General features: G+C 43.0%; 1 protein-coding gene across 3 annotated transcripts in view; it reads left to right on the forward strand.

Annotated features, from left to right (window-relative positions):
• Positions 1-26,574, forward strand: part of CA8 (carbonic anhydrase 8) — a 76,858-nt gene that overhangs the window by 46,885 nt on the left and 3,399 nt on the right. For 2 of the 3 annotated variants that reach the window (XM_032469850.1, XM_032469851.1), the window contains exons 6-8: positions 1,055-1,103; positions 2,632-2,744; positions 11,815-11,984. In XM_032469850.1, the coding sequence (XP_032325741.1) occupies positions 1,055-1,103; positions 2,632-2,744; positions 11,815-11,949 (297 nt within the window). In that variant the 3' untranslated portion in view covers positions 11,950-11,984. The remainder of the gene's footprint in view (positions 1-1,054; positions 1,104-2,631; positions 2,745-11,814; positions 11,985-26,574) is intronic. The other variant, XM_032469852.1, reaches the window with a different exon arrangement.

Genomic DNA, 26,574 nt, shown 5'->3' on the forward strand with positions numbered 1-26,574 from the left:
TTAGCTCTACACCAGTGCGAGCCCCGAGCGTCTTGAACTGGGCAAGAACCTCTGCAGAAGGTGCCCTGAGCAGGCTCACAGGGAATCCAGCTCCCAAGGGAAAGCACAGACTGGCCACAGAAGCTGGTAAAAAGGGGACAAGGACACATTTTCACTGACATTTGTCCGATAGAAATACATGGAGAAGTTTTCCTCTGTTGCTTCAGCTGATCCGTATGACGGCAGTCACTGTGGACTACAGGAGGGTGGTGGGAGGCAAGTATGTTGGATTCTTTCGTGTGTCCAGTCGTCCCGAGAAGTAAGGAAGATGCTAAGAGGTTATGCATTATTCTTCCCTGTTATGTCTGTGTTAATAGGGCGACCTTGTAGGAGACGTCCACCTGCCATGGTACGTCCGGGTCCTGACAATTTAAATGGGACTCTTCCAACCATTGGCCAGAAGTGTGAATTGTTGAATAATGGCATACATATTTTATTGAAATTTAAATCTAGTTTTGGTCAATGTATGTTGAAATGTAGTATTTTCATTTGAGTGTCAGTCCTCTCTCTCGGGGAGAGGAGACCGTGTAGACCAGAGCCTGGAGCTGAGCTCCCGAACCCACTCGGGGTGAACGAGAACTTGGGAGGCAGCTTGTGCTGCCGAGAAGGTTAGGGACTGAGATCCGAGTACCGGGAGGAAAGTCGCTGCAGAAGAACTCCCTGAGCCAAGGCCCAGGTCTCCGGTCGGGGTGTGCCCGCGGCAGGAAAGGTAGTGACATGGGACGGACAAACATGGGGCAGTTTTAAGTTTCACACCAGGGACTGCAGGGCAGTTTGAGCTGCCACAGCAAAGAAAACCGCGACAGACTCGGAGCAGGGCTGTCTTGTTGGAACCGGCCACGGTGGCTCCGATGGGGAGACGTTGATTGACACACCACACATCCATCGGTTCTGATACCGCCATCCAGAAATGACTTCAACCTGGAGTTTTAGTGATAATGAAATTTTTTATTCTAAAATTTAGAGGTTTATGTTAATCTTATGGGGTAACTTTTATTTTTTCTTCAATTTTCAGGGGAAGTCCAAAATAATACCCTGCTTTAATCCTAACACTTTATTGCCAGGTAAGCATTTACCAGGTTGCCTGAGATGCGTTTTGACTGTGGCTATGCCTGCTTTGTTTTCCTCAGAAGATACACAACTATGTAGTATCAGTTAGTAAAGTTTCTTTACAGTTTGTATTCTCTGTAGCTGGTCCCAGTTTCAGATGGCTCGAAACGTGGGAGTAAATCTTTTGAAACAATAAACACTTTGCCACTAGTTCCCTTAATCCGTGAAGAGTTTCCTTTGGGTTTTCATTTGTACAAATTGCTACCTCTTTGTAAAGTGTGAGCATAATAACCATCTATGATTGGTCAGTGAAGTTCTTATTAATCTCTTGCATGAAATAAACTCTGTATCTAATTTTGAAATTAGATATTATTTGCAATGATACTGTTATGTAGCTACTGCAGTGATACTGTGTTGCAATGATGTTATTTAGCGATTATTCTAAAAATTTAGGTATGCCTGAACAGGTAAGAATTGTGTATAAAATACTTAGAATATAATTTGTAGATAAAGGTTGTTTTGTGCAAAATTCTGGTCTTCACATTTCTCTGCCTAAATTAGGTGAAATATTTTAGTGTTTCAAACAAAGCGTTGTATCTTCTTAACAAAACAAATGCATTATATCTTCTACTTTCTACATTTAATTGCTCTACAACAAACAAGTTTTTGCCATGTGTTAAATGTTTACCCATCATATTTAATCACAAATTCTTCTAAACACAGGAGTAAAGGATCTCATAAGAATGATTTCTTTCATTCCATCATAAGACGATTTTAATATTTTGTTGGTGAAGAACAATATAGAAGTAGTTGAACAGAATGGTTAACACACAGACTTTATCTCTCATTTTTATTATGAAAATCAGATACATGATTTAACATTCTTTAAAGAATCAAAAGCTCTAAATAATCACACCCAGGAACAACTTAAGCAGTCTCTTCCTTAAATCTCAGTAGTTACAAGTTATTGACTTTTTTTTTTGCATTTTACAAAAATATTTATAGAAATGAATTTTTAAAAGATAATATAAACACACAGACTTTGAAGCCAGACTGCTGTGGTTCGAGTCCTGGCTTTGCCAGTTACTATCCCAGTGACCTTGGGCATGTCAGGTAACCCTCTGTGACTCCATTTCCCCATCTGAAAAATGGGGCAAACAGTAGGGCCTATCTCATTGGTTTGCCGCAAGGGTTAAATAAGTTAATTAACTTACTGTATATACATCAAGTGTATACCTATATATAGCAGAGTGTATCAAGTTTATATATATCCAGTTCATATAACCATATTTAAATACGCATGGTGATCCATTGATAGAAATCACTATAAATAATAGTAAGATTAGTTATATTTTTCTATTGATTATTTTTCTCCATCTGATAAGTTTAAAAATACATAGGTGAGGCTCTACTTTAAAAGTGGCCTCAATCTGAGAAGAAGTGTGTTTTGGACAGTTTGTAACTTTGAAAATAGTTGTTGAACTCTTCAAAACTGCATTTAACTGACTTGCTTTTCCACGACGCGTCCCTGTGGCCACGCAGACCCGCTGCTGCGGGATTACTGGGTGTACGAAGGCTCTCTGACCGTCCCGCCCTGCAGCGAGGGGGTCACCTGGATTCTCTTCCGGTACCCTTTAACCATATCCCAGCTGCAGGTGAGTGCGGTGCTTTGAATGTTCGGGAGAGGAATTCTGAGTTCAAGGTTACGTGCTGTTTCTGTAGAAGGGCAATGTCTGTTCTGTGTTTTGGCCCCCTTGGGGTCCGTTCGATCGGTCACACCTTTTCAGAGGGAAGCTAAATGTCTCAAGCCAGTGAAAGCAATTGCAAGGTCAAAGGGTGAAGAGGACCCAGCTATCATTTCTGAGCTGTATTGTTAAAGTCAGTTTTTATAGAGTAAATAGAAGTCACCGAGATAGTCAAACTTCCGGTTAGTTATTCCTTCACGTGGGTTTTCCCAGGCATCGGAGAGGAGAAAGTTCCTGGAAGTAGAGTGAGAATGCTGGTTGTTTCTGCATGCCACATGCGGGTTTTATAGTTCCTCCTTGGCTTGCACAGGAAAATTCTGTCTGTAGAGGGGGTGGGAGCTTGAAGGAATGCTCTGGAAGGTTCTGGATTGTTCTCTTGCCGCACTTTTGGTTACCTGCCTCCCACCGTGGGTGTGGAATAGGTGCTCTAAATGCTGATGCACAGTGTGTGGGGCACCGAGGTGACGTGTCCCTGGGATGTCAGATGGTACGGCAGTATCACTATAACGTGTTTAAACAATGATTTTGATACATTTACTACAAAAAAAAAAAAAAAAAAAAAGGTGCTTTAAACGTCTCCTATACCCCAGAGATCTGTTTAAGAATGTGTTCTGGAAGGCTGTATTTTCTCTTCATGATCAGTCTGAAAAGGTTTGGGTAATACTCTCAACAAATAAGCCACGTCTCCTTTAGTAACTCTTTATAAACTTTTATTATATCCCCTATCATTTTATAAGCAGTTCCAGTTTACCGACTACCCAGGGAAGCCTTCTTTTGTTTGTCCTTAAATCGTTAAAACCCCTCTTTCAACCTTTAACAATCTCTTCTTATTTCTCTTTTCCTAAGGATTATTTTTAAAAGTTCCCCGTTCAGCATCTCTGCCGTTGCATTATTTTATAAACCTTGATCACGCCACCTTTGGGCCTTCATGTTTTTAATATGGCAAATCCCAGTTCCTTTATTTATTCATTCAGAGGAGACACTATTCCTGAGCCCCAACCGGGCACAAGGGACGTAGAGGCTGAAGCCCAGCCTCGACCCTCAGGAGGCCCACCGTAGATTTGGGGAGGTGTGATTAGGCAGACGGCTGTGTTAATGGTGGTAAGGAAGGTGCTCCTGTAACATGCAGGGAGAAAACAACCCGACCCAGACTGCAATGTCCAGGGAACAACTCCTGAAAAGTGTTAGGAGTTAGTCTAGTAAAGGAGAGGGAAGAAATTAGAAATTTGCGTCTAATGTTAAGAATAGAGCTTCAGACGAATGAGATAGGTTTGGAATTTAACAGCGAAGATGATAGCCGCTGTAACAGATCCACCTCAAAACTTCAGTGGCTGATGACAGTAGAGACTGATTTCCAGCCAGCAGGAAGGGGAGGAGGTGGAAGTTCTCAAGGGGGTTTCCTTTGAAGGACTGGTCCTGGGAATGGCCAGCAGCACCTTTGCTTCCTTTCTGTTGGCCAGACCTCAGTCACATGGCCACACCTGGTTGCACGGGAGGCTGAGAACTGAATTCTGGCTTCATGTCCAAGAAGAAGAAATGAATTTGATGATCAGATCAGCTCAAGTTGAGGAGGAGGCATGGTACCCAGCTGAGTGCATAGCCTCAGAGCAGGTAGAGGACACACCATGCAGGGACCTGGGGAGGGAGTGAGGTCCTGGGATCCAGAGACAAGAGGGAGTATTTCCAAGATGCAGAGAAGGGAGGTTACTAGTGACAACATCTAAGTAGGATGAGTGCTGCCCATTTGAGTGGAAAGTAACTACGCCTCATAAAAACGTGTCCAGGCGCCGCTTCCCGGTGCTCACCTTTCACTCTTGTTTCGTGGTCATGCGTGCTCACTGGTGGATCCTGGTGTTGGTACTTCTCTGCTGCCGAGCGTTGGCTGTCTTCTTCAGTGCCATTGTCCCCCGATCCCTTCCACCATGCTGCCCTGGTTGCTCCAGGTGAACACCCCCTCCAGCCAGTTTGCTTTGGGCTCCAACCATGGAGAAAGCTTTCATTTCACATCAGAGCTGCCATCATGCAAGCAAGATTCATGAGAAGGACTCTCGTCACCAGTTAACTGAGTTGTTAACTAAAGTGAGGTGCTTCCGTGGAATGCTGAGGTGAAGGGGGAGGGGACCAGGGATAAACACAGATGCTCTCCTGGGACATTTCCCAAGGGTGCCCTTTCTTTTATAAGAAAGCTATTCCTAGCTGGTAGGGTCCCATGGAACTTATCTGCCGATTCCAGGTCACTCCTCCCACTGGCATCATATTTCTAAAGCAGGAAGAAGGTCTGGGGTTAGCAGGTGGCATGTGAAGGCCATGCTTGCTGGTGGCTACCCCGTCCAGTTCAGACTGTGAGAAGCTGTGGTCAGAGCTGTCAGAGCTGGGCTGGCACCTTGGCTGTTGTTCTGGGGATGACAGATGTAAAAGATCAAAAATCCCTCTCCGTGTATGTTTCCTCCAGTTGGATGCTAGGACGATGATAGACATTTCCTTATGTTGTGGCAGGTAGCACACAATCTTAGATGACGAGTTTCCAAAGCAGAGGCTTAATGTTCAGAATGTCTTACGATGCTGGGGACACATTCACTGGCCTTTACTTGTCATTGACCCTATTAATACAAGGAATTTACTAGTAAAATAAGGTAATATATGTCATAACCCTGTCGTTTCTTTTATCCTTGACGTGCATGTGGAGTTGCTCCTTTGAGACTGAGCTAGATAATTTATTTATTAATTCGTGCATTGGTTCATTTGGTTATTACTTGACATTTGATATGTGCCAGACACCACAGGCCCTGATAACGGAGGATAAATAAGATGTGGCCCTGTCCTCTAGGAATTAACCATTTAAGAGGAAAGGCAAATAGGTTCACATTTAAAAACCAATAATTTCGTGAGCACAGTGCTTTGGTACAGCATGAACGTGGTCCTGTGGTATCACATAGGAAAAGTACCCCAACGAGATTGAGCCATCTGGTAGCCTTTCCCAAACAGGTAGAGAGGTGTGGCATGGGTATTAAGGGTCAACAGGGGGAGAGGCGTCTGCAGAAGCGCAGAGGCAAGAGAAAGCACCTTGTTTCTGGCAGTGCAGGAGGTCAGTGTAAACAGCCAGTGACTGAGCGAGGTTGGAGAGGGGCACACGGGCCTGACCTTCATCAGAGGGCCATGGTGCCGTGTCCTGGAAGGCAGACTTTCTCCTGAAGGCAGCAAGGAGTCCCCAGAATGTAGTGAGAAGGAGACACATTCAATTTCTTATCGTGATCTTATAATGCATTGTAATAGAAAAGAATCTGAATATAAATATATATATGTGGATATGTGTAACTGGACTGCTTTGCTGTACACCTGAAACTAACATGTAAATCGAATACACTTCAATGAAAGATAAAAATTAAAAGAAAGAAAGAGGCATGATCGAAACAGCATGGAGATGTGGGTCTGTGTCAAGATTGTGGCAGTGGGACGAGAGGAAGGGAATGGCCTTAGAGATAATAAAGAAGTAGGATCCGGAGACCTGGAGGGGTTTCATGGGGGGAGGACCCACATATTACCCCTGGATTCCAGCTTGGGTGACTGGTGCGTGTAAGATGTTGCTCTTTACTATAACAGGGAATAAACAAGGACGAACAGGCTTGATGGGGAATGTTACCACGTTGACCAGAATGTTACAGTAAAGCCAGGAGACAAACCATCACGTCTTTGGGTCTCACCGGCTTCCAAGGGAACTTTTCTTTGTATTGTCCCTTCCAGTAGAGCCCAAACTCACTAAATCATGCTCCTCGATTATTGGGAAGTAAGCCTTATCTTCCTAGAAAAGGAGCCAAAGCCAAAGGAGTGTGTATCGGAAGGAATACTCCCAGCTGCTCCTGAAGGTGATGACCTTCCCGTTAGCTGTGGCTTTTCGAGGAAAAAGATGTAGGTGCTTTTAGCGCAGAGCTCCATTACCAGCTTCTGTTCTGAGAGCTGGAATGTTACAATGTACACACGCATGTATATTAAAAAGCAATTTAGAGTGATTTAGGAAAAAATTATAATCTTAGGAGAATATAAATCAGTCTGTCCTTGACTTGAAGGTTTCACTGTTGCCACTCATATAATTTCAGAGAAGGCAGAGCGAAAAATAGAGATGGTCCAGAGAGGGCAGTAAAAACGAGAGAAACTGAAGGGAGAGGATGTGATTCTAGAATCAAACCAAGAAAAATTGGGAAGCCTCCTCTTGTTGCCCTGAAAGAGGAGCAGAAAAACACAGAGGCAGAGAGAGAGAGAGAGAGAGAGAGAGAGAGGGAGAGGATTGATACAGAAAGTAACAAAAGGAATAGCCGGTGGCTGGTGCTGCCGCTGCAAAGCTGATTATATTGAAAAATACAAAACTTTGGGTTGAAGGAAAAAATGTTTCCTCTTAGAGGGATAACATATGTAATTAAGCTGCTGGGGATTCTTATGGAAACAACTGGTATCTTGAAATGCATCATCTGCTTTTCTTCTGGGTGATAATGCTTGCGCTGGCAACTTAATTAAGGAGGAAGCTCTGGATCATAATGCTTTCCTCGGAAATGCCCAGAAGCTCAGTCAAGGAGGCGGAGTCCTGGGCTGAAGAGTAGCATTGACAGCTAAGCCTAACGTGGAGCCTTGACGTCACCCTGAGCACCGAGCATCTGGAGGCTGGAAGCCCCTGATTGGTTGAATTTTTCACATTTCTCCTGGTTATCACACCAGCTGCTGGGGGAAAAAACCTGCACAACTGGATGGGTTTGAATGAGTGTAATTTAAACCATTTTAAAAAGTGATCTGTAACCATTAAATTACTTTAAGATCAACAGTGGTTCTAAGCATTAGGAAGCTGAAATTAAAAAAAAAATTTTTTTCAGCTGGATTGTAATGTTTGGAAATGGGACTCCCAGAGCAGAATCAAAATACCAAATTTCATTAGATCTGACAACCGAAATCCTAAGACACATTCTGACTGCACAGAGGCATTAAAATGTGAATGATATTCAGAACTGATCAAATGTGGTATTTTGATAAAATGGCTTATTTGCAAATATGTGTGCGCACACACACACACACAGAAGTGACAGAGCATTCAGTGTTACTCTCCTTTTCCTGCTTTTTCCCCGCCCCTCTGATTCTGCATTTCCCTCTTATTTATCTATTTCTATTTAACTGACCTACTGTCTCAGTTAGATGTGTCTGTCTTTGTTTATTTCTTTCTCTTTCAAAGTCAAGTAACACCAGTGGAACAGAGGAACATGGGTGTTTTTATTGGTTTTTGTTGTGTGGATGTGCACCTGTTAGAAATGGAAAGCCACTTTTAATTTTGTTTCTTCGCAGTCTGGCCTCTTTGTCATCCTTCTCCAACCCTTATTTTCTGTGGGTTGAAAAGTGGACTCTTCCGAGCCCTGGCCGCCCGAGTTCAGGTGCTGCGTGTGAGGCTTGTGGGGTCTGGAGCGTGTCTGGTCCTGGACGGCTGAGAAGCTGGCTTCCCCTCTGCTCTGTGTGGGGCTGAGGGGCCGTTACCCCTAAGGACCCGGATGCTACGGGACTAACCACAACACGATCGTGTGTGAAAATGTTTCCAAGTGATTTGGAACAGATGTGGTATATTTTCTTCGGTATCCGTGGTTCTCAGATTTGAGCGCACCAGAGAATCTCCTGGAGGGGGTGTTAAAACCCAGACGGCTGGGCTCCACCTGGGGGTGCTGATTTGGTAGGTCTGGGTACTTATTCCAGGAAGCGCACCCTGAGAACCGCTGTTTCTCATCAGCTTGCACTGACCTCCATGGCTAAGTGAGGTCAGCACTCGAACACCGGGATGCTGAGTTTCTGAAGGCCAGGGTGATGGGCAGCGTTAGACCTGCCCTGTCCGATGGAAGCATGACATGAGCAGCCCTTGTGGGAGGAAACATTACTCTGATGCATGTGTTATCATTACCTGCTGATAGAAGAAAATAAGACGAGAACACTGACCTTTACGTGTTATTTTTCTAACTTGATGCCACGTGAGAGGTACGTCCAATTGGTCCACGAGAGGATGCACATAGATCCTCAAGGACTATAAAAGGAACGCGTTCCAAACCTTAAGCCCTGGGAATTAGCCCTTTAAATGCACTCATGGAGAAAGCAGTGTTAAAGCTGAACTTTGGGTGAATAATCTGGTTCCTGTGTCAGTGAAGGTTGGAATAAAGGTCTTAGACCAACTGAAGCGCAAGCCGGGTTCAGAGACCAGGGGCTTCTCAGCTCCGCCTTCATGGGATGAAGGTTTGACTCTGAAGTGTTGGATCTCTGTCCTTTCCACCCCTCTCTTTTCAATTGAATAAAACAAATACTATGTGTAAGTGGAGTAGTCGTCAAAGTCGGTGAGACCGTACGTGCTGGTACCTGTGATGGGGACAGTCTCTGTGCGGCCCCTGACATTTGAATTTTGTGGGAGGCTTTTATCCCGGAACATTGTTCTGTTCACTTCTCACGCTCTCTCGTTTCTGTGGGCTGCCGCCTTGTGCGCCCCAAAACCATTTGAAGTGACTAAAGCCCTGAGGAGTGGTTGCTCCAGAAAAATTGGCATTTCAGAGCGATGGTGTTTCCCCTCGATCTCTGCTGGCGTTTGAAGTCTTCAAAGCGTCGCTCTAATGAGAGAAGCACTTTCCCGGGAGCTGGTTCTCGCCGAGGACGCGGCGGTTTGAGGCCGGCTGCTTCAGGTCGCCCCTTCTAGGAGCAGCTGCTCTCAGAGACTGTGCTTCCAGGCCGAGACCTGGGGCTTGAAAGATTCATCTTCAGTGCAGAATGTGTAAATATAAAGTTAACCTAGCTTTAAAATAAGCTTCAAAGTCACTTAAAAGTGGAGTATTCCTTGCAGCGCGTCAAGGCGGCCAAGTCCCTGGTGACAGTGCTTGTCAGTGACCCTGTCCGTGGTCCACAGAGTCTGGTCACAGCTTCCCACGGGAGGACAAGCAAAGGGGACGGGGGAGAGAGGACCTTCTGTCTTCTCTGTCGGCGGCCTTATCATTTCTGGTCTCCTTTTTGCATATCAAGTTGTAGCTCAATAATTGTCTTAAAATGATGAAAGTTAGACTTCAGGAGAAGTTGTGAGACTATTTAGTGAACGTTTCCCATGTGCTTGGAACGCTGCAGAGTGATTTTCATGAATTATCTCGTTTATTTCTGACACCAGCCTCGGGAAAACTGGGATCATCACTGCTGTGATACATGGGTGGAAGCTGAGGCTTGCAAAGGTGGAGTGATTTGGTCATTTGGCTCTTAGGTGGCGGAGCCTGGACGAGAACCGGCTTTTTGATGCAGTCTATGGCCTTCGTCATCTTCTTTTTGAAAAAAGCAGGGGCTCCTCTGACTGAGCAGTCATTTCTTAGGGAAAACTAAGTAAAAATACTTTCCAGAAATGCTTACAGGTGGTTCCTATGCAGCCTTGGCTCTAGAAGTTTTTCTGATGCAGCAAGCGATCGACGCTGCCCATGTTCCCCCCGCTAAGACCCTAAGAAGGTCTGGTGAACAACCCTCATGTAGATTAAACCGCTCATGGCTTGGCACTTCTGTATACATACAGCATGTGCATATTTTATCCCATTTAGGGAAATCAGATGGTATTTAAAGACATGGAAAAATAAAACATTAGGAGTCAGATTTCTAACCTGGGTTCTGATCTAGCAAGCCACTGAGTTGTCCCCAGCTCTGCTTTCCAACATGTCTGAAGGTGGATGGAATTAGAATCTTATGGAATTCAGCTCTTTGGAGTCAGGGAGTGTCTTAGGTAAACGCACAGGTGAGATGTCACAGGTCCTCCAGGAGTGTCATGGGTCCTCTAAAGCCTAGGGGTTTCTAGACTCTTGCCAGAGCCCTTGAATTACTTAGTCTCTTGCATTTCTGGGGCCTCCTGGTTGGGAGATGTCTACAGCTGGGCTAAGTGAACCTTCGTAGATTCAAGCCTGTGGCTCGTGGACGGTGGACTTCTGGTGGATTGGCGCTGGTCAGAGCGCGTTTGCTCAGCCTCCTGGGGTTGCTGCAGGTTGTCGGGTCCATTGACTTGACCGGGATTTCTGCAGAGGTGGCTGCAGAGCTGGGAGAAGAGCAGGTGGACTTGGAATTGTCAGACCTAGCTAATTTGGAAACCCAACCTGTCTGGCCTCAGTTTCTCCTTTTGTGTAAGGGATGAAGACTGTGTGCAATGTGATTTCATGTGGCATTTAAATGAGGTAACAGATGATGAGACCTATAGGCAAACCAGTTGCAGATGGAAACAGGCCTGGTGAATGTTCATCACATGTTTGCTTGTTGCTTAAATACTTCTCAGAGGGTCATGTCTGGCAGACTTAGGGTCTTCGGAGGGGCTGACCTGGCAGGTCAGAGATACTGTGCAGCTGATGGAAATGGTCCCTCAGGACTGTGGGGATCTCTTTGTGGGTCATGGGAAACCATGCGATCTGGGAAGGCCATCTGAGAAAGGGCGATGAACTTGAAAATTGACGTTGCCAAGGGAGGAAGGTGGGCTTAAACTTTTGGAGAACCCGAGGCAGTCTTTGGATCTGTGCTCTCCAAAGGGCTAGACAAGCCACAAAAAGAGCCTTTTGGTGGAGAAACCTCCACCTAATAGATTTAACGTCTAATCAAAGTTAGCATACCGTAGCATCAGCATTCATTAAAGACGTGCGTGGGGAGCATTTCAGAACACTTATCCATTTGTCTGCTCTTTCTTATGTTCTACGCAAAGGTAAGCTTTCTGAGAGACGTGTTCACAAATCCAGCAGGTTTTGATGGCTGGGCTTCACAGCTCTACTCCTCGTGTCTTCATTCCTCTTGCAAGAGTCTTGTCTAATGTCTTAGGTCTGCAAGAACGAAGTGTTTTTGTCTCTTTGACGTTTAATCTCACTTTTCTCTTTTTAAATTCTTGTAATTGGTGCACATTCTGTCATTTATGAAGCCCCAGTCTCGTTAACGCCTGGTCAGTGATTAATCTGTTTTGTTCTGCTTTTACTTCCAGATTGAAGAATTCCGAAGGCTGAGGACACATGTGAAGGGGGCGGAGCTTGTGGAAGGCTGTGATGGGATTTTGGGAGACAATTTTAGACCCACTCAGCCACTGAGTGACAGAGTCATAAGAGCTGCATTTCAGTAGCCAAAGAGAACCGGAACCAGGGCGTCTTCGTCTGGGTACGTGCGGATTAAGTAAGGAAAATGCGGCGCACGGTTAAGCCTTGTTCCACCAAAGCTGCTCTCGTGATGGTCCTGATAATTTAGCAATACAAACGCACTGCGTTTAAATTTGGGACACATTCTCAAGCCCTGTTAATTATGAGTCAGGTGGTTTTTAAAAAATTTCATGCTGTGTTGAAAAAAAAAAAAAACAGTCCTTATGTTTTCCCAGCAGAGCAGCCTTTCATCCTACTTTCGCTTTAATATTGTCTCTCATAAGAGAAGGCGCCCCAGGCAGAGAAGCAGTGATAACACCATGCCTCTTTAGTGCTTTCCTCTGTGGCTGCACCCTTGAAAGTGCAGCTGTCACCTCCTGATGACCGGGGGACATAAAAGAAGGGACTGGAGGAGGGGATGAGCCTCCAGGCTGGCCCTTGTTGTCCAGTGCAGATTTGGCCGTCTTGCTTACCTGGGTGGGTGGGTGAGGGCAGAGCTGGCACCAGTGGAAATGCTTGTTCCATGGAAGTGCTTTTGTTTGCTAGGTCAAGAAACACTTCCTCATCCTCTGAGTATGGTATGTTTCTTTATTGACCGAAACAGAATTATACATTTTAATATACTGAATTCAATGTATGTATTCCTTACCCTTAAGGACTGACAAAATAAAACATACACGTGGAAAAGATAAAATGTACATAAACGCCTGTGTACTGGATGACTTCTTCACCTTGTCGTTGGCCCAGGAGCGCGTACCTGGGTCAGTGTGCGTTGCTGGCAAACCACTGCTTCCCGTGGGAGGGAAGCGTTTGTTGCAAGAGTTTCCTCTGTGTGCAGGACAGAGCTTTGGCTGTTTAATGGACCACTGGGAGTCGGGCCTCTCATCCCCTGTGAGTGGCACAGTGGACCAGGGAGTCACAAAGGGACAGACATCTCTGCCTCGAGCTTGCAGTCTCACGAGCTAGACAGTCAGCATAGGAATTTTAAAGGGTGATGGATCATTTTGTCCACGTGCTTCCCTGTCCACTTCCTCGCGCCTCTGTTATTACTGGACTGATGCGCCCTGTGCTCCCTGTCTTTTTTCTTCTGTGAATGTGCTTTGCTTACCCAAGTCCTCCTCCCCCTTTCTTCTGCCCATTGAAATCCTAGCGCCCACAGGCCCCAGCCTCCGCCCTCCGCACAAATGCTCTGCCTGTCCCTTAAATTGGGCCTCTTGTTTCACTTTTTTCCTTCCATGTAACTGCTCGTGTATCTCTTATTTCCTCTGCTAGACTTCAAGCTGCTTAAGAGTTGAAACCTGTTGATGTTACTTTGACTCCATCATGGCACGTGGCGCTTTGGGTCTGGAATGTCTTTAGGGAAATCAGAAATTCCTTGGAACTCTGTGTCCTGTGCCAGCCAGCTCTGTGCCAGTTGCTCCTTCATTCTCTGTTTCTCTGTTAGCCAGTACCCTTCGCCTCTCTCTTCTTCTAATTGTGGGGATGGTGAGGGCCAGGCAAAGTCACCCGTGGCGGGAATGAGAAGGAACTTTCAGTAACTCATCCATGGTGAGATGGAGAAAATCCCAGAGCGCTTTAAGCGAGGTCTTAACAGTGGATGAACTAAATAATATTAAATAATATTCAATCAAAAAATTATTGAACATCGACTTTGGAATTGGTTCTGCGTATCCAGAGCTGAAAAGAACAGATATGGTCTCCACCCTCCCTCCTAAAAGTCTCAGCTAGGGAGTCTGATGATGGCAGAACAAACACTTCAAAAATACACATAAACACACTGTGATGAATTCCATAAATGAAAAGAACAAGGAAAGGGAGTGAAAGGGATTTCAGACAGAGGGAATATCTTTTGCCAAGACCCGAGGGGCCACTCCCTGTGGAGGTGGGGAGAATCTGAAGCACCGAGGTACCTGGAAGAAGCCCGGAGAGTCTGGAGGATGGAAATCAAAGGGGAAGTCAAGCAGGGCCCCTGTCAGACGGCCTTGTCAGCCAAGTTAAGACATCTTTGTTTCATCATGTGGAGACCCCCTAAGGGTTCTCAGGGGTGTGACCTGATCCATGTGTGTTGTCAGGAGATCACAGTGGCTGGAGGATGAGTGGATTGGATTCCTGTGGGCCAGGCCAGGAGTAGAAGGGAATTGTAGAAGTCCACTGGGTAGCCTGGTGAAGGCATGGCGGCTGGATGCTCGAATAGGAGCAGTGCAGATGGAGAGAGGTTAACATGCGTGAAAAAGCCATTGCAGGTGACATCTGGTGATAAATTAGACAAGGGCAGAGGGAGAGGGAAACACCAGAGGAAACTTCTGGAGCTTGGGGCTTTAGAAACTGTGTGAACAGAGTGCCATTGCATGACAACAGGAAAGCTGGAGGAGGCTCTGTCTGAGATGGAGAGAGGGGCAAGGCTTGTCAGTCACAGTAGTGGACCTGTCATGAAGGCAGCTGGAATTTTCGAGAGTGGAGATCAAAAAAGGTCTGAAGTGAATGGGGGAGTCGTTGGCATAGAGATTATACACCGATGTGTACGTATAAAGTTCTAACGCTACCTAGGGTTGACCTCAGGCGTTCATAACATCTTAGGTGATACTTTAGGACAAGGTAACCAAAGACAGAGAGGTTAGGTCATTTGCCCAAAGTAACTCAGTCACTGAGCATCGGAACTGGAAGCTGGACGCAGGCAGCCTGGCTGGCAGAGCGTTCCCACGCTGGTGGTCAGGATGGCAGGCCGTTGGGGGCTGCGTGTTGCGTGAGCCAGACGTCGAGCGTGAAGGGAGGAGGTGGGGACACCTTGTGATGGCAGCTCTTTATAAGCTGGGTGGGGAAGGAGCAGAAGGCTGCAGCAACAGAGAGGGGGTGGGACTGAAGGAGTCTTCTTTTCCAGCCGAGATATAATTGGCATATAACGTTGTGTAAGTTTAAGGTATAGGATGTGTATTGATTTGATACATTTTCCTATTACAATTTGATTACTGCCTTAGTGTGGACTGACAGCTCTATCATGTTGCATATATATCATTTCTTTTTTTGAGGTGAGAATGAGACTTTTTAATTTTATTAAAAAAAATTTTTTTTGTTGAAATGTAGTCAGTTTACAATGTTGTATTAATTTCTGGTGTACAGCATAGTGATTCAGTTATACATACATATATATTCCTGTTCATATTCTTTCTCATTATAGGCTATTGTAGGTACTGAATGTAGTTCCCTGTGCTAAGAAGTACCAGAACTTTTCTCTGTGAGGGGAACGAGCCGATGGATGGGAGGAGCTGAAGTTGCTGTTTCTCAGAGGGGCTAATCCCAGCAGGAAAGTCTCTGAAAAACTGAGCAGGATCCTAAACAGACATAGAGACTGACTTTGGCTAAGAGAAAGGACACTTTCTGTGTTGTAATATGAAGGCTAGAGGGGGTGATTTATAGATAGTGATTCATGACTCTACCGTTTGAGGCAAAATGGGGTAAAAATGGTGAGAGCAGAGGGAGGGTGGGAGATTGAAGCAGAGGGAGGGTGGAAGGGGCTCACAGGCACGACGCAGTAAGAGGGGCAGGCAGTGAGGCGCGGTGAGGTTTGCTGAACATGAGTTTATGGGTTGCACCGGCAGGTTTGGTGTGCCTGCTTGCTGGGGCGGTAACTGGAAGTGACACTTTTTACTTTTTAAAAATTTATTTTATTTTATTTTTTATTGGTGTACAGTCAGTTACAACGTGTCAATTTCTGGTGTACAGCAGTGTTCCAGCCATGCATATACATACATATATTCATTTTCATTAAAGGTTATTACAAGATATTGAATATAGTTCCCTGTGCTATACAGAAGAAACTTGTTTTTTTAAATGTATTTTTATATATAGTGGCTAACATTTGCAGATCTGAAACTCCCAAATTTATCACTTCCTACCCCCTTTCTCCAGTAAACATAAGATTGTTTACTATGTCTACGAGTCTGTTTCTGTTTTGTAGGTTAGTTCATAATGTCCTTTTTTTCTTTTCCTTTTTTTTTTTTAGATTCCACATATGAGTGATACCGTATGGTATTTTTCTTTCTGGCTTACTTCAATTAGAATGACGATCTCTAGGTCCATCCACGTTGCTGCAGATGGCATTATTTTATTCTTTTTTTATGGCTGAGTAATATGAAAATGATACTTTTTATGAAATAAGATTATTGCCTTGAATTTTTGATCCATGTCTGGCCTTACACCAGAGTTGCCCCTCTCTAAATAACTAAATAGCCTTCACTATTTTATCCCTCTCTTACACACACACACACACACACACACACACACACACACACAGACACACACTCTCTGAAATGTTTATGGGAAGATAACATATATTTCACATACTTCATATTTCATTATATGATAGGAAGATAATGTATAATTTTCAAAGTCTTAATAATTATAGTTTAGATATTTTAAGAAAGAGGATGGATTTATTTCCCTATTTTCGTGGCTGAGATTACTTAAAAGGGGGTCATTTTTCAAAAAAATTCCTAAGAATGGTGCAGAAATTCTTTCAAAGGCGACTTCAATTCTGTCTTCACCCTTTTATGAATACATTTTTGAACCTTTTATCTTGAAATGTGTAATACAAATCTAGTCATACTTCTACATAAAAATTATATTGGGAAATCAGACTTATGGATGTGTGCTTTTTATTTGATATTTAATAATGCCCTAAGGCAGGTGATTCAAATTTTTATTAAAGTGAAATGATTTGACAGTCAGACTTTGAATTTAATGCATGAATGTTTCATTTAAGCTCTTGGAACTGAAAAGGAAAAAAACCCTTTTTTCCTGATGGTTCTCTAAAAAATGTTCAAAATAATTCAGATTTATTTCAGCTATGTTTTACTAAAATAACTTTAGTTTTTGGACTTAAAATGACATTTTTTTTTGCATGACATGTCTAGACATCTGGAGGGTTTTGATAACCAAGACTTATTATTCCCATGAATAATCTGTGACTTTTTGTATCACCATTTAGGAAGATTGAACTATGGTTTTGTACTTGTTTAAAGAATTAGCATATAACTCACCCAGGTGCAGGGCTAGTTCAGATTTCTGGGAGCCAATTTGAATTGAACTTTCTGATTGACATAGGAGAACCAAATCTTAGTAACAGTAAACCAAAATAAGACCCAGCTTTATGTCCAGCTTACTTGCTAATATTGGTACTAATCTTCCAATGAAATGATTATTTTTCTGTTTGTTTCATTAAGTAGTAGCCTATTTTCATTTATTTATTATTTATTTTTTTGGGATAATTAGGTTTGTTTATTTTTGGATGAGGTGCTGGGGTGAACCCAGCACCTCGTGCATGCTAAGCACATGCTCTATCATTTGAACTATGCTGTTCCCCCAGGAACCCATCTTAAAAAGCTGTTCTGGCTGTTCAAAGACTTGCCTGTTTCTACTGCGACTCAAATATTGTTAAACTGAGATATTGTAAACACATGTTTACAGTAACTGTAATTAATTATAATTATTTGTTTCCTGTAAAAAACAGTGCCACAAAGCTCTTTAAATAGTCTCCCTTTCCCCCTTCAGAGGGGAAAATATAAGTGTCCTAAATAGATTAGGGGAAAAAAAAACAGAAAAAAGGAAGAAGAAAAAATAAGGATTATTAAATAAATATCTCTGAATGATCCTTTTGTCAAACTTGTCCACGTTTTTAGGCAAAGACCTTTCCTGGGTCTTTGAAGTCACATTGGAGACTGCACTGAACTCTTCCCCAAGTATATTCGTGCAATTAATAATGTTGTCTTCTTAGCGTTAATAAAGCTGTAGCTGGCATCAACTTCAGATCAGGTTTCTTTTCTAACCTAACAGAGTTACAGGTTAGAAAAGGCTAAGACATGATAGAAAAGGAGGAGCTGTGTGGGGAAGGGATAATGCCAACTCTGAATGACCAAGTAGGTAAAAGCTATTACTCTTCCAGGATAAATGGAAGGCTCAAAGCCATATTTTCAGTCAATAGAACTTGGACTCGCCGCACTCTAATAGTTTAACACGATGCGCAGCGTTAGGGTGGGAAATGAAAGCTCAGTGGATATAGCTGTTTTCTGTTTACTGTCTTATATAGAATTTCCTGACAATGGAATGGATTTCCTTGAGGATTTCAAGAAAAGGCCAAAATACCAGGGGTGCTCAACCGATCTATTATGCTTTGTGTGATATAAAAAATTGTTACTAACCCAAGAATCAAAAATATCAAAGCTGTATAGACATTTCTTCAAGATTACTAAAGAAGGAAAGTAGTCCTTGCTTCTTTTTTATGTATTAGGAATGTTAATAATTTACTGTAGATAAAAATCCCTGAAAGATTTTTTTTTCTGCCCTCCCCCTCGATGAATTCAAACAGAATTGTGTTTGGGACGAAGAAAAGAGAACATTTTGCAGTCATGGGCCAGCTTGTCTGTTGAACATTAATATACTATGATATCTTAAATACAGTAGATTTCATGACTTTAAACTTAATATGTTTTTCATAAGAAAATTACTGGGACCAGATTATCTCATCTAAACATGTTGTATTATGTCTTTTTCCCCATGGGTGCTCATTTCCGGTAATTTCCTCAAATCAGTTTTTAAATTTTATTTTTCCAGTTTGAGACGTGTTTAGAAAACATTATTCACGAAGAAGCATTCACTTCAGCGTCCTCCTCATTTACAGCCTGTTCTTTCTGGTTTCTCTTTTCCATGATGACGTTCGCAGAGACTAAGAGAGCATCTTCATCCTAGAACTAGGGAACAGTGGAAGCCCAGCACTCCCGGGGGCCTCCCAGGAGCCCACCTGCCGCTGGAGTCCTCACCCCTCAGCCTGCGGGGCTGCTCTCTTTGCGGGTGAAGCATCCACACTCACGGCTGCTGTTGGCACTGAATGCAGAGGAGCCGCTCAGTTATACCCCGACCCCGGGTCCCTCTGTTAAGTTCTAGAATTGGATGCGCAACTGTTTGCACAACTTTCCTTTCAGATGTGTCAGAGACATCTGACACTCACCATGTAAAAGACTGAATCTGTGATCTTCCTTCCCAGACTTGACTTTCTTCCAGTTTTCTTAGAAATTCAAGTCATGGTTGACACTTCTCTTCCCCGCCTCACCTCACGTTTCCAACCTGTCATCCAGTTTTGCAGAGTCGCCTTCTGGAAGCTCCCACATCCACCCGTGTCTCCATCTCTGCCATCACAAACCAGAAACCATAAATCGGCTGTCCCTTAGGCTGTTGCAGGAACACCCTCCCTCTCTTCCACGTAGGATTGATGGAGAAAGATTTATAAAAATAAAAGACACAGAGGACTTAGTGCACTCAGCCTTGTGTGTCAGCTCTGATTGATTGGTGTGAACTGTCTCGAGAGTGTTAAGGAGGATTCTGCATCCACAGCTGAGCACAGTGGGAAAGAGTGACATGACTCATCAGTGCCATCTGTTGGGGGCAGGTAGCGGTACTGTGGTTTGTTATTTCCATCCACAGTGGGAGGCAGGTTTACTGGCATCTGATTTAAATGTCTCAGCTATGAAGGTGAAGACTCTTTTGAAAGTGGGCTTTGGAAAATTTACCTGCATTAGATCTATTGATCCGTACCTGGATGTTAGCAGTTACCAAGGAAATACAGAGACGTGATCAAAAGACTGACGTCCCCTGACCTACCTTTTAAAAAAAAAGCTATTTTCACTTTATTTTGTGACAGTTATGCTCTGATGAACATATATAGCAGAGAGCTCACATATAGAGCAAAACCTAGGAAATCTGAAATCTCAGCACAGAAATGGAGTGATCTGAGGGTGATGATGGGGTCATGGCGTGAGATTGGAGAGGGACTTACCTGCCCCAACCCTTTGTTAGGGATAGAAGCCATCGCTCGAAGAGGGGAAGAGGGTAAGTGAAAGAAGAAACCATGTAAGAAAGATAGCTACTGACATGCCCCTGACAAGGGTGATAAATATTTTAAAAAATATTTTTTAAAAATACGCTGCACTGAAAGATTGTCAATTCAGCTGCATAGGTCTTGGGAATATTTCTATGTTAGAACAAATGGATTTGCCTTATTCTTTTTTTTTTGGCTCCTTTCATTTTAATTAAGCAAACATGCCAGTTAAAACTCGTTTTGGTGGCATACCAGGCTAAAATAGTCTAGACAAGGGCTCATATCTTGGACAGAATCTGAAATACTTGTTGGATAATATGGAGGTTTCTCCAATCAAGATTGTTGCCTCTGCATAACACCATTATCAAAGGAAATTAATTGTTAAGAGAATAAGACCACCTTGGCTTTGGATGGGTCTGTTTTCTATTCCAGTGTTTCTTTAAACTCCTGCAGAATTTCTGAATTCTTGTGCTTTTGGTGGTTACAAACTCATAAAGGTTTTTAGGGATTGTCTGCAGAGACTGTTTTCATAGGCATCTTAGAAGCATGGAGTTGAATTGGATCCCAAAAGGCATTTAATCTAAGCTTCTGCTTGAAGAGATCTTTAAATTATTACAGATGGTTGCTCCATATCTAGAAACAAGCAAGCAGACAGATCTTTGTTGTGTGGGATTCCTGCTTCAGAGGGCTTTTGACTCCTGCATACTGCAGAAGGAAAAAAAAAAAAAGCCTCGTGAAATACTCTCCTGGTAAAGTATTCACTGAATCAGAACACCATTTTGATAGTAATATTTTTTATGGTTTGCCGTAAATGAGTATTTCTGATTAACGTAACTGGTTGCATTCCAAGGAGTCCCAGGTTTATGTTTTTCTTGTTTACACCATGTGAGAGTTCCTGTAACCTTTATGGTGCAGAGAAACTCATGTAATTTTTCACAGATACGAATGTTCGTTCTGATTTTAGTACGAGTAGAACCAATGGTTCCCTAATGGTATCTTTTCTTTAAAGAATGATTGTACTTAGTGAGTCCTAGCAATAAAATCACTGTAATGAGGAATAAAAGATTGTAAATAAGAATAACAATGTTATTAATCATCTAAATTGGTCATTTATGGCAGATTCCTGTACCTGAAATATTTCCATAGGAAATAATGCTAAAACCCACATTTACTTATAATTAGGCAGAATACAAACCTTCTCTCATTGTAATAGTTACGCAAATCCCAATCCAGCTTAATATCATTGACTTGGATTTCTGGACTAAAAGCATTAAGCTTGAACTAGAGAAAAATGTATAATATGTGCATTCAATTAAGAAGTAATTAGATACTCAATCACCCTTACAACACACCAGGGATGGCGGAGAAGGAAGAAAAATGTGACTCACTCTAGTGTAGCCAACAGTTTGGTTAATTAGTTTAGTGCTAATTGAGATTGAGAAAGTGTCAAAAGTATCGTAGCGTAGGTTTGCTTCCGAATGACTTTAAAAGCCAGATTTACTGTTTTATGGTACTTGGACGCAGAGTGAGGTGGAATACTCCAAGCAGAATGGCGTATCCTAGAGTTTTGGTTCACGTTTACAGACCCACTCTGAGTTGCACATACTAGTGGGCGGTGAAGGGGAGATAACGGATACTTTTTCACGTTTCAGACACTGGGCTGTATTTTATCTCTCGTCATCCTCACAGCCATCCTGTGAGGCGTGTGTTTTTGTTTTCATTTTAGAGATAAAGACACTGAGGCTGAGAGGGGTTGAGTAGCTTCCTCAAGGTCACAGCCAGCATAGTGCAAAGCAGGGATTCACTCCCAGGGAGGCTGAACTGCAAGCCCGGAGCCCTTTTCACTAGACTGCATTTCGGATAACGAAAGGCAGACAGTTACGAAGTCCCCGTGTAACTCTGCCTCCTCAACTCTTTAGGGAGGTCCCTGGGAAGGAGATTTCTGGGGGAAAAGGACACGCGTGCTTTCATTTTTGGTGGCTCACCGCTGAGACACCCTGCCGAAGGGTCATGCTAGTTTATACTTACACCATGGATGGGAGGGGCTTTTGCCCTCTTTCAATCGCACTCTGTGTACTTTCCACTTCTTTCCCGTCTCCTTTTCACTCCTCGCTTTCCTGAAATGTGTTCATCTCCATCAGCCTACTAAAATTGCTGAGGCAATTGCTTTAATTTCTCTTTTTGTTCTCTGTTCCTCTGTCTCAAAATATAATACATGTTCCTGGCAGAAGATTCAAATAATACAGAACAAAATGAAGAAGCAGCCAGCATCCCTCAGACCCTCCTCTCTGGGGCCGCCGTCTCCAGCGCTGGGTGGACACGGAGGCTCCCCCCCCATGGTGCAGTGGGGGGTGGCTTGGGTACCATCCTGACTCCACCACTCATTGGCTGTGTGTGACCTTGAAAAAGTTGCTATCGTCTCTAAGTCTCTATTTTCATCACATAAAAGAAGGCCATAGTAGTACCGACCTCATAGGGTGGTTGTGGCAACACTAAGGGATAATGCAGTTAAAGTGCTTGACATATTTTTGGTCCACGTGTAAGTATTTAATAAACGTTACCTTCATCACTATTTTTGTTCTTGTGATTTCTCTCTGGGCATCTATCTTATTAGCACATGTAGACATATAATGTCCCTTATGGAATTATATTATGCAGGATATTTTTCTGTCTGATATATCTTTTCATGTCATTCAGTAGAGATATGTCATACTTTTAATGACTGTATGTAAGTTGCCTTTAATTATGTACTGAAATTTATTGAGCTGTTCCTCTGTCATTGTCCATTCTAAGTCATTTCCAGTACTTTGCTGTAATCAGCGGTACTGTGGTTAAGATATGCCTCTGTTTTCTTAAAAATGTCTTAGTAATGAGGTTACTGGGTCAGAGTTTTCATTGTAATACTGTCTGTATGCGAATTGTATTACTTTATGTTCCCACTGACCATCTGTCCAAACTGCACGATTTTCTTCACCTTCTCCAACATTGAGTATTTTTACTTTTTTTTTTTTTAACGCCTTGCCAATCTGATTAAACATGACTTTGTTACATACATAGTAAGTATTTTGGTGAACACTTGGTTTCATTCCTGAATTCCCTGTTGTGTTGCATTAACCTGTGTACTCGTGGGCACCGACGACCGCATCTGTGGCGTTGTTGTGTATTCCAGTGTTTGGTAGCACAAGGTCCCTCACTAATCTCTTCTGCAGGATCTTCCTATTTCCACGTGCTTTGTTCTTCCAGATAAGCTGTAGCATCATTTTATCAGAAGGACTGAAACAAAGAATAAAAGAGAGGGTGAGGAAAGGAGAGAGAAAGAGGACGAGAGAAGAAGCATCTTGGTGAATGTTCTACTTGGATTGCGTTGAAGATGTAGAGTGATTTAAGGAGAATTGGTGTCTTTACAGCGTTGAATTTTTCTATCAAGGAACAATGCGTAGGTCTGTGTTTACTAAAGATTTTACGTTGTTCAGATGTTGTACAGTTCTCTCCTGTCAGTAGATTTACTACAGGATGCGCATTTGGGCTCCGGGGTCAGCCTGGGGTGTGGCTTGATGGGGAACCTGACATTTCCACCTGCTGCTCCACAGTGTGGGCCAATTATTGCCATTCTTTCAGCGTCAGTTTCCTCATCTATGAAGTGGGGGTACGGAGAGTCGTATCTCCTAGAGATGTGAGGATTAAGTGAAATAAGGTAAAATGCATAGCATGGTGCTTAGCAGGGGGTTGGCACTCAATCCATGTGGGCTCTGACTCTCATTATTGTTGTTTTGTTACCATCGTCAATTTTGACTGGTGCCATTTCCCATTACATTTTTATACTGGTTGGTATTTTTCCATGGGAAAAAAATAATTGCTTAAGTTTGTCCTTGGCTTCCTTACCAACCTTTCATATAGTTTCCAATAACATTTTTAGCTGACTGCTTTGAGTTTTCTAAATAGACCCTGATCACATCTGTGAATAATGAGAATTTCATCTTTTCCTTTCTAATTTTAATTGTTCGTATTTATTGTACCATCCAGAGCACACAGAATAATGTTAAATAATTAGCAGTGACATCTGGTACCGCCTTCTTATTTCTGATTTGCCTGGCTTTCCATTTCCAAATCCTGTGGCATCTTTTCCATCTTCTGTCCTTCAGAGCTTCAGAAGCAGTTGACATTGTTAGCCTCTTCCTTTCCCTTTCTTCTTATTCTCTTTATTTTCCTTCCTCCTGACCGCATACTGCTATTAATCAGTGCATTGAAAAAGTAGGTGACTATCTGCCCTTGCTTGTAACAGAAAGACATTTATTTTTAACCTTCTGTGTCATATGTGGCAGTGTTCTAGGGACTGTGTGCAAATATCAACATTATCAGGGTACAGCCTAGCACTGGGAGTGAGTCAGGGGACACAGCTAACTCCAAACCCGAGCAGCACAAGAAGACTGCCCCAGAGTGTTGTCCTAGCGGACAGGGGAAGGAAAGCCTTCCAAAAGGCAGCCTTCATGTCCAGCTGTTTCTTAAAGGGTTCTTCTTTTGGAGGTTTTATGCTGAATCATCTCACTTAAAGAGGGTCGTGTTAGTGGGTTATCCGTTAGCTGAGCCAGCTCAGTAGAAGCGAAGTCAGCCCTTCTGGGACCTGCAGTGGCCTCTGGGAAGGACACGTGTGTACAGGTGCTTTTTTATTTTTGATAGCTTTTTGGGAAATTCTCCAATGGTGATTCGATTTGCACTCATTCCCTAGGATTTCTTCACAGGAGATAATTTAAGGTTCAGAAATAGTCATAGGAAAGGTAGCGTCTGTTATAATTATACTGAAATAGCTGATGATTTAGACAGCTTCTGAGGATTATGGCCATACTTCAAGGTCTCATTATGAACAATGATCATTGTATAATAGAAAAGTCCTTTTTATAGTTAAGCTTTCTTTTTATATGTAGATAAATGGATATTTGGAGGAAGTCCCAAAGGGGAGAGAGTCAGCCTAATTACCTTTGTATATTCAAGGTGTCATTTCTTTAGATTGTTTTACCAAATAAATTTATATTCTGAGTACCAAGTAAGTAGATTTATTATAGGAAGTTTAGAAAATATACAATGGTATCAAAAAGAAACTTTTTTATCAAATTATGATAATCAATTAAACAAAAAGGCAATTTCGTTTCCACCACAAAGTGCATTAAAATAACAGGAAGGAGACTTTTTTTTTTAAGTTCAAAAACCTACAAGAGTAGAGAAAACAAAATAGGAGGCAGCAGCAACAATGTTTTGGAAGCTGGAAGCAGGTGGTTGTGTGGTGATGGAGGGAGCAGATGTGAGGGGCCAGGCTGCTTACGTGGCAGACTCAGAGTGTCGGGAGCTGGTGGCAAGACAGCTCTGGATGTTGGAGTGAAAGGAGGCTGACGTTGTCTGGATTTGTGAATAGCTGTTTGAGAAGCATTTACATTTCCAAGTCCCCTCCCAGTCTGTGGTGGATCCTGGAGGTCGTTATGCTGTGGCAGAGAGAGGGTCTCTCCCTCAGAGGACAGAGGCACGACTGAGGATCAGAGTATTTCATCAAAAGTAGTGATTAAATGACATCCGCACACCTCACGTGCTCCTCCTCCCCGACCCGGCCATCAGCGTCCTGGCAGAAAGACCTCTACTCAGGTAGGGGCCGGAGGGATCTTTCTGGAAGATCTGAACAAGCCCAGGAACTTCTCTAATGAAACAGCCCTGCCGGCTCACCCTGGGGTGAGGGCAGGACAGGTAAGCCTCCCCAGGTGCTCAGAGCCTCTGCTCTGGTTCTCTTGGAGCAGCTGTTCCCATTTGCAGGGATGAACAGTTAAAGGTATTTGAAAAAGGCCTATTACATATAAAACCCCAAAATAAACAGAAGAAGGCAAGGGATAAAAAATAAATACTGAGGAAAAGAAAAACTTCAAAAAGGTAATCATTCCTATCTTCAGAGAGGTAAGGAAAGAAATGGTAACCCTGAGACAGGACGAGGATGCTATTTAAAAAAGGAATATCAGGGGAAAAGAAACAAGAGCGTTTGGAAATTGGAAACATTATAGCAAAAATGAAAAAATGTATAGCAGAATCAGAAGGCAGAATTGAAGAAATTTCTCATAAGAGCTCTCAGGCAAAAACAGGAGAGAATAAAATAAGAAAATTGGAGGACAATCTAGGAGGTCTGTTACCTAAATAATAGGAAATCCGTAGAGGCAGCAGAGGAGGTTTGGAAGAGGACCAGCAACAAAGCCTTTCAGAGCATTTTCTCAGAGCTCAGACATAAATTTACAAGTTGGAAAGATCCCCTGAACTTCTAGTGTCGTAGGTCAGAATATACCCACACCAAGGCACTATCATTGTGAAACTTCTGAACAGCGAGGGAGAAATTACAGGGAGAAAAAACGTCAGAAATAAAGAACCTGGAATTTATTTGTTAATTTTTTAAATTGAAGTACAGTCCATTCCAGCGTGTCAGTCTCCAGTGTGCAGCTCAATGTCCCAGTCACGCTTTGGAATTTGATCATCGGATTTCTCAACAGCATACTGGAAGTTACAAGTCAGGGAAGCACGATCTTAAGAATTCTGAGGGAAACTTGCAACCCACCTGCAGTCCCTGACCCAGGCATGCTTTCAATAGTCATGGCCAGGTACCAAGGTCATTGAAAATTTACTTCCCAGGGAGTGACTGCAAGATGTGCTTCACCAAAATGGAGTCAGCCAAGAAAACATACGTGGGATTCAGGAAACAGGGAACCCGACAACGGAGAAG

Source organism: Camelus ferus, chromosome 29, assembly GCF_009834535.1.
Source record: "Camelus ferus isolate YT-003-E chromosome 29, BCGSAC_Cfer_1.0, whole genome shotgun sequence".
Lineage (NCBI taxonomy): Eukaryota > Metazoa > Chordata > Mammalia > Artiodactyla > Camelidae > Camelus > Camelus ferus.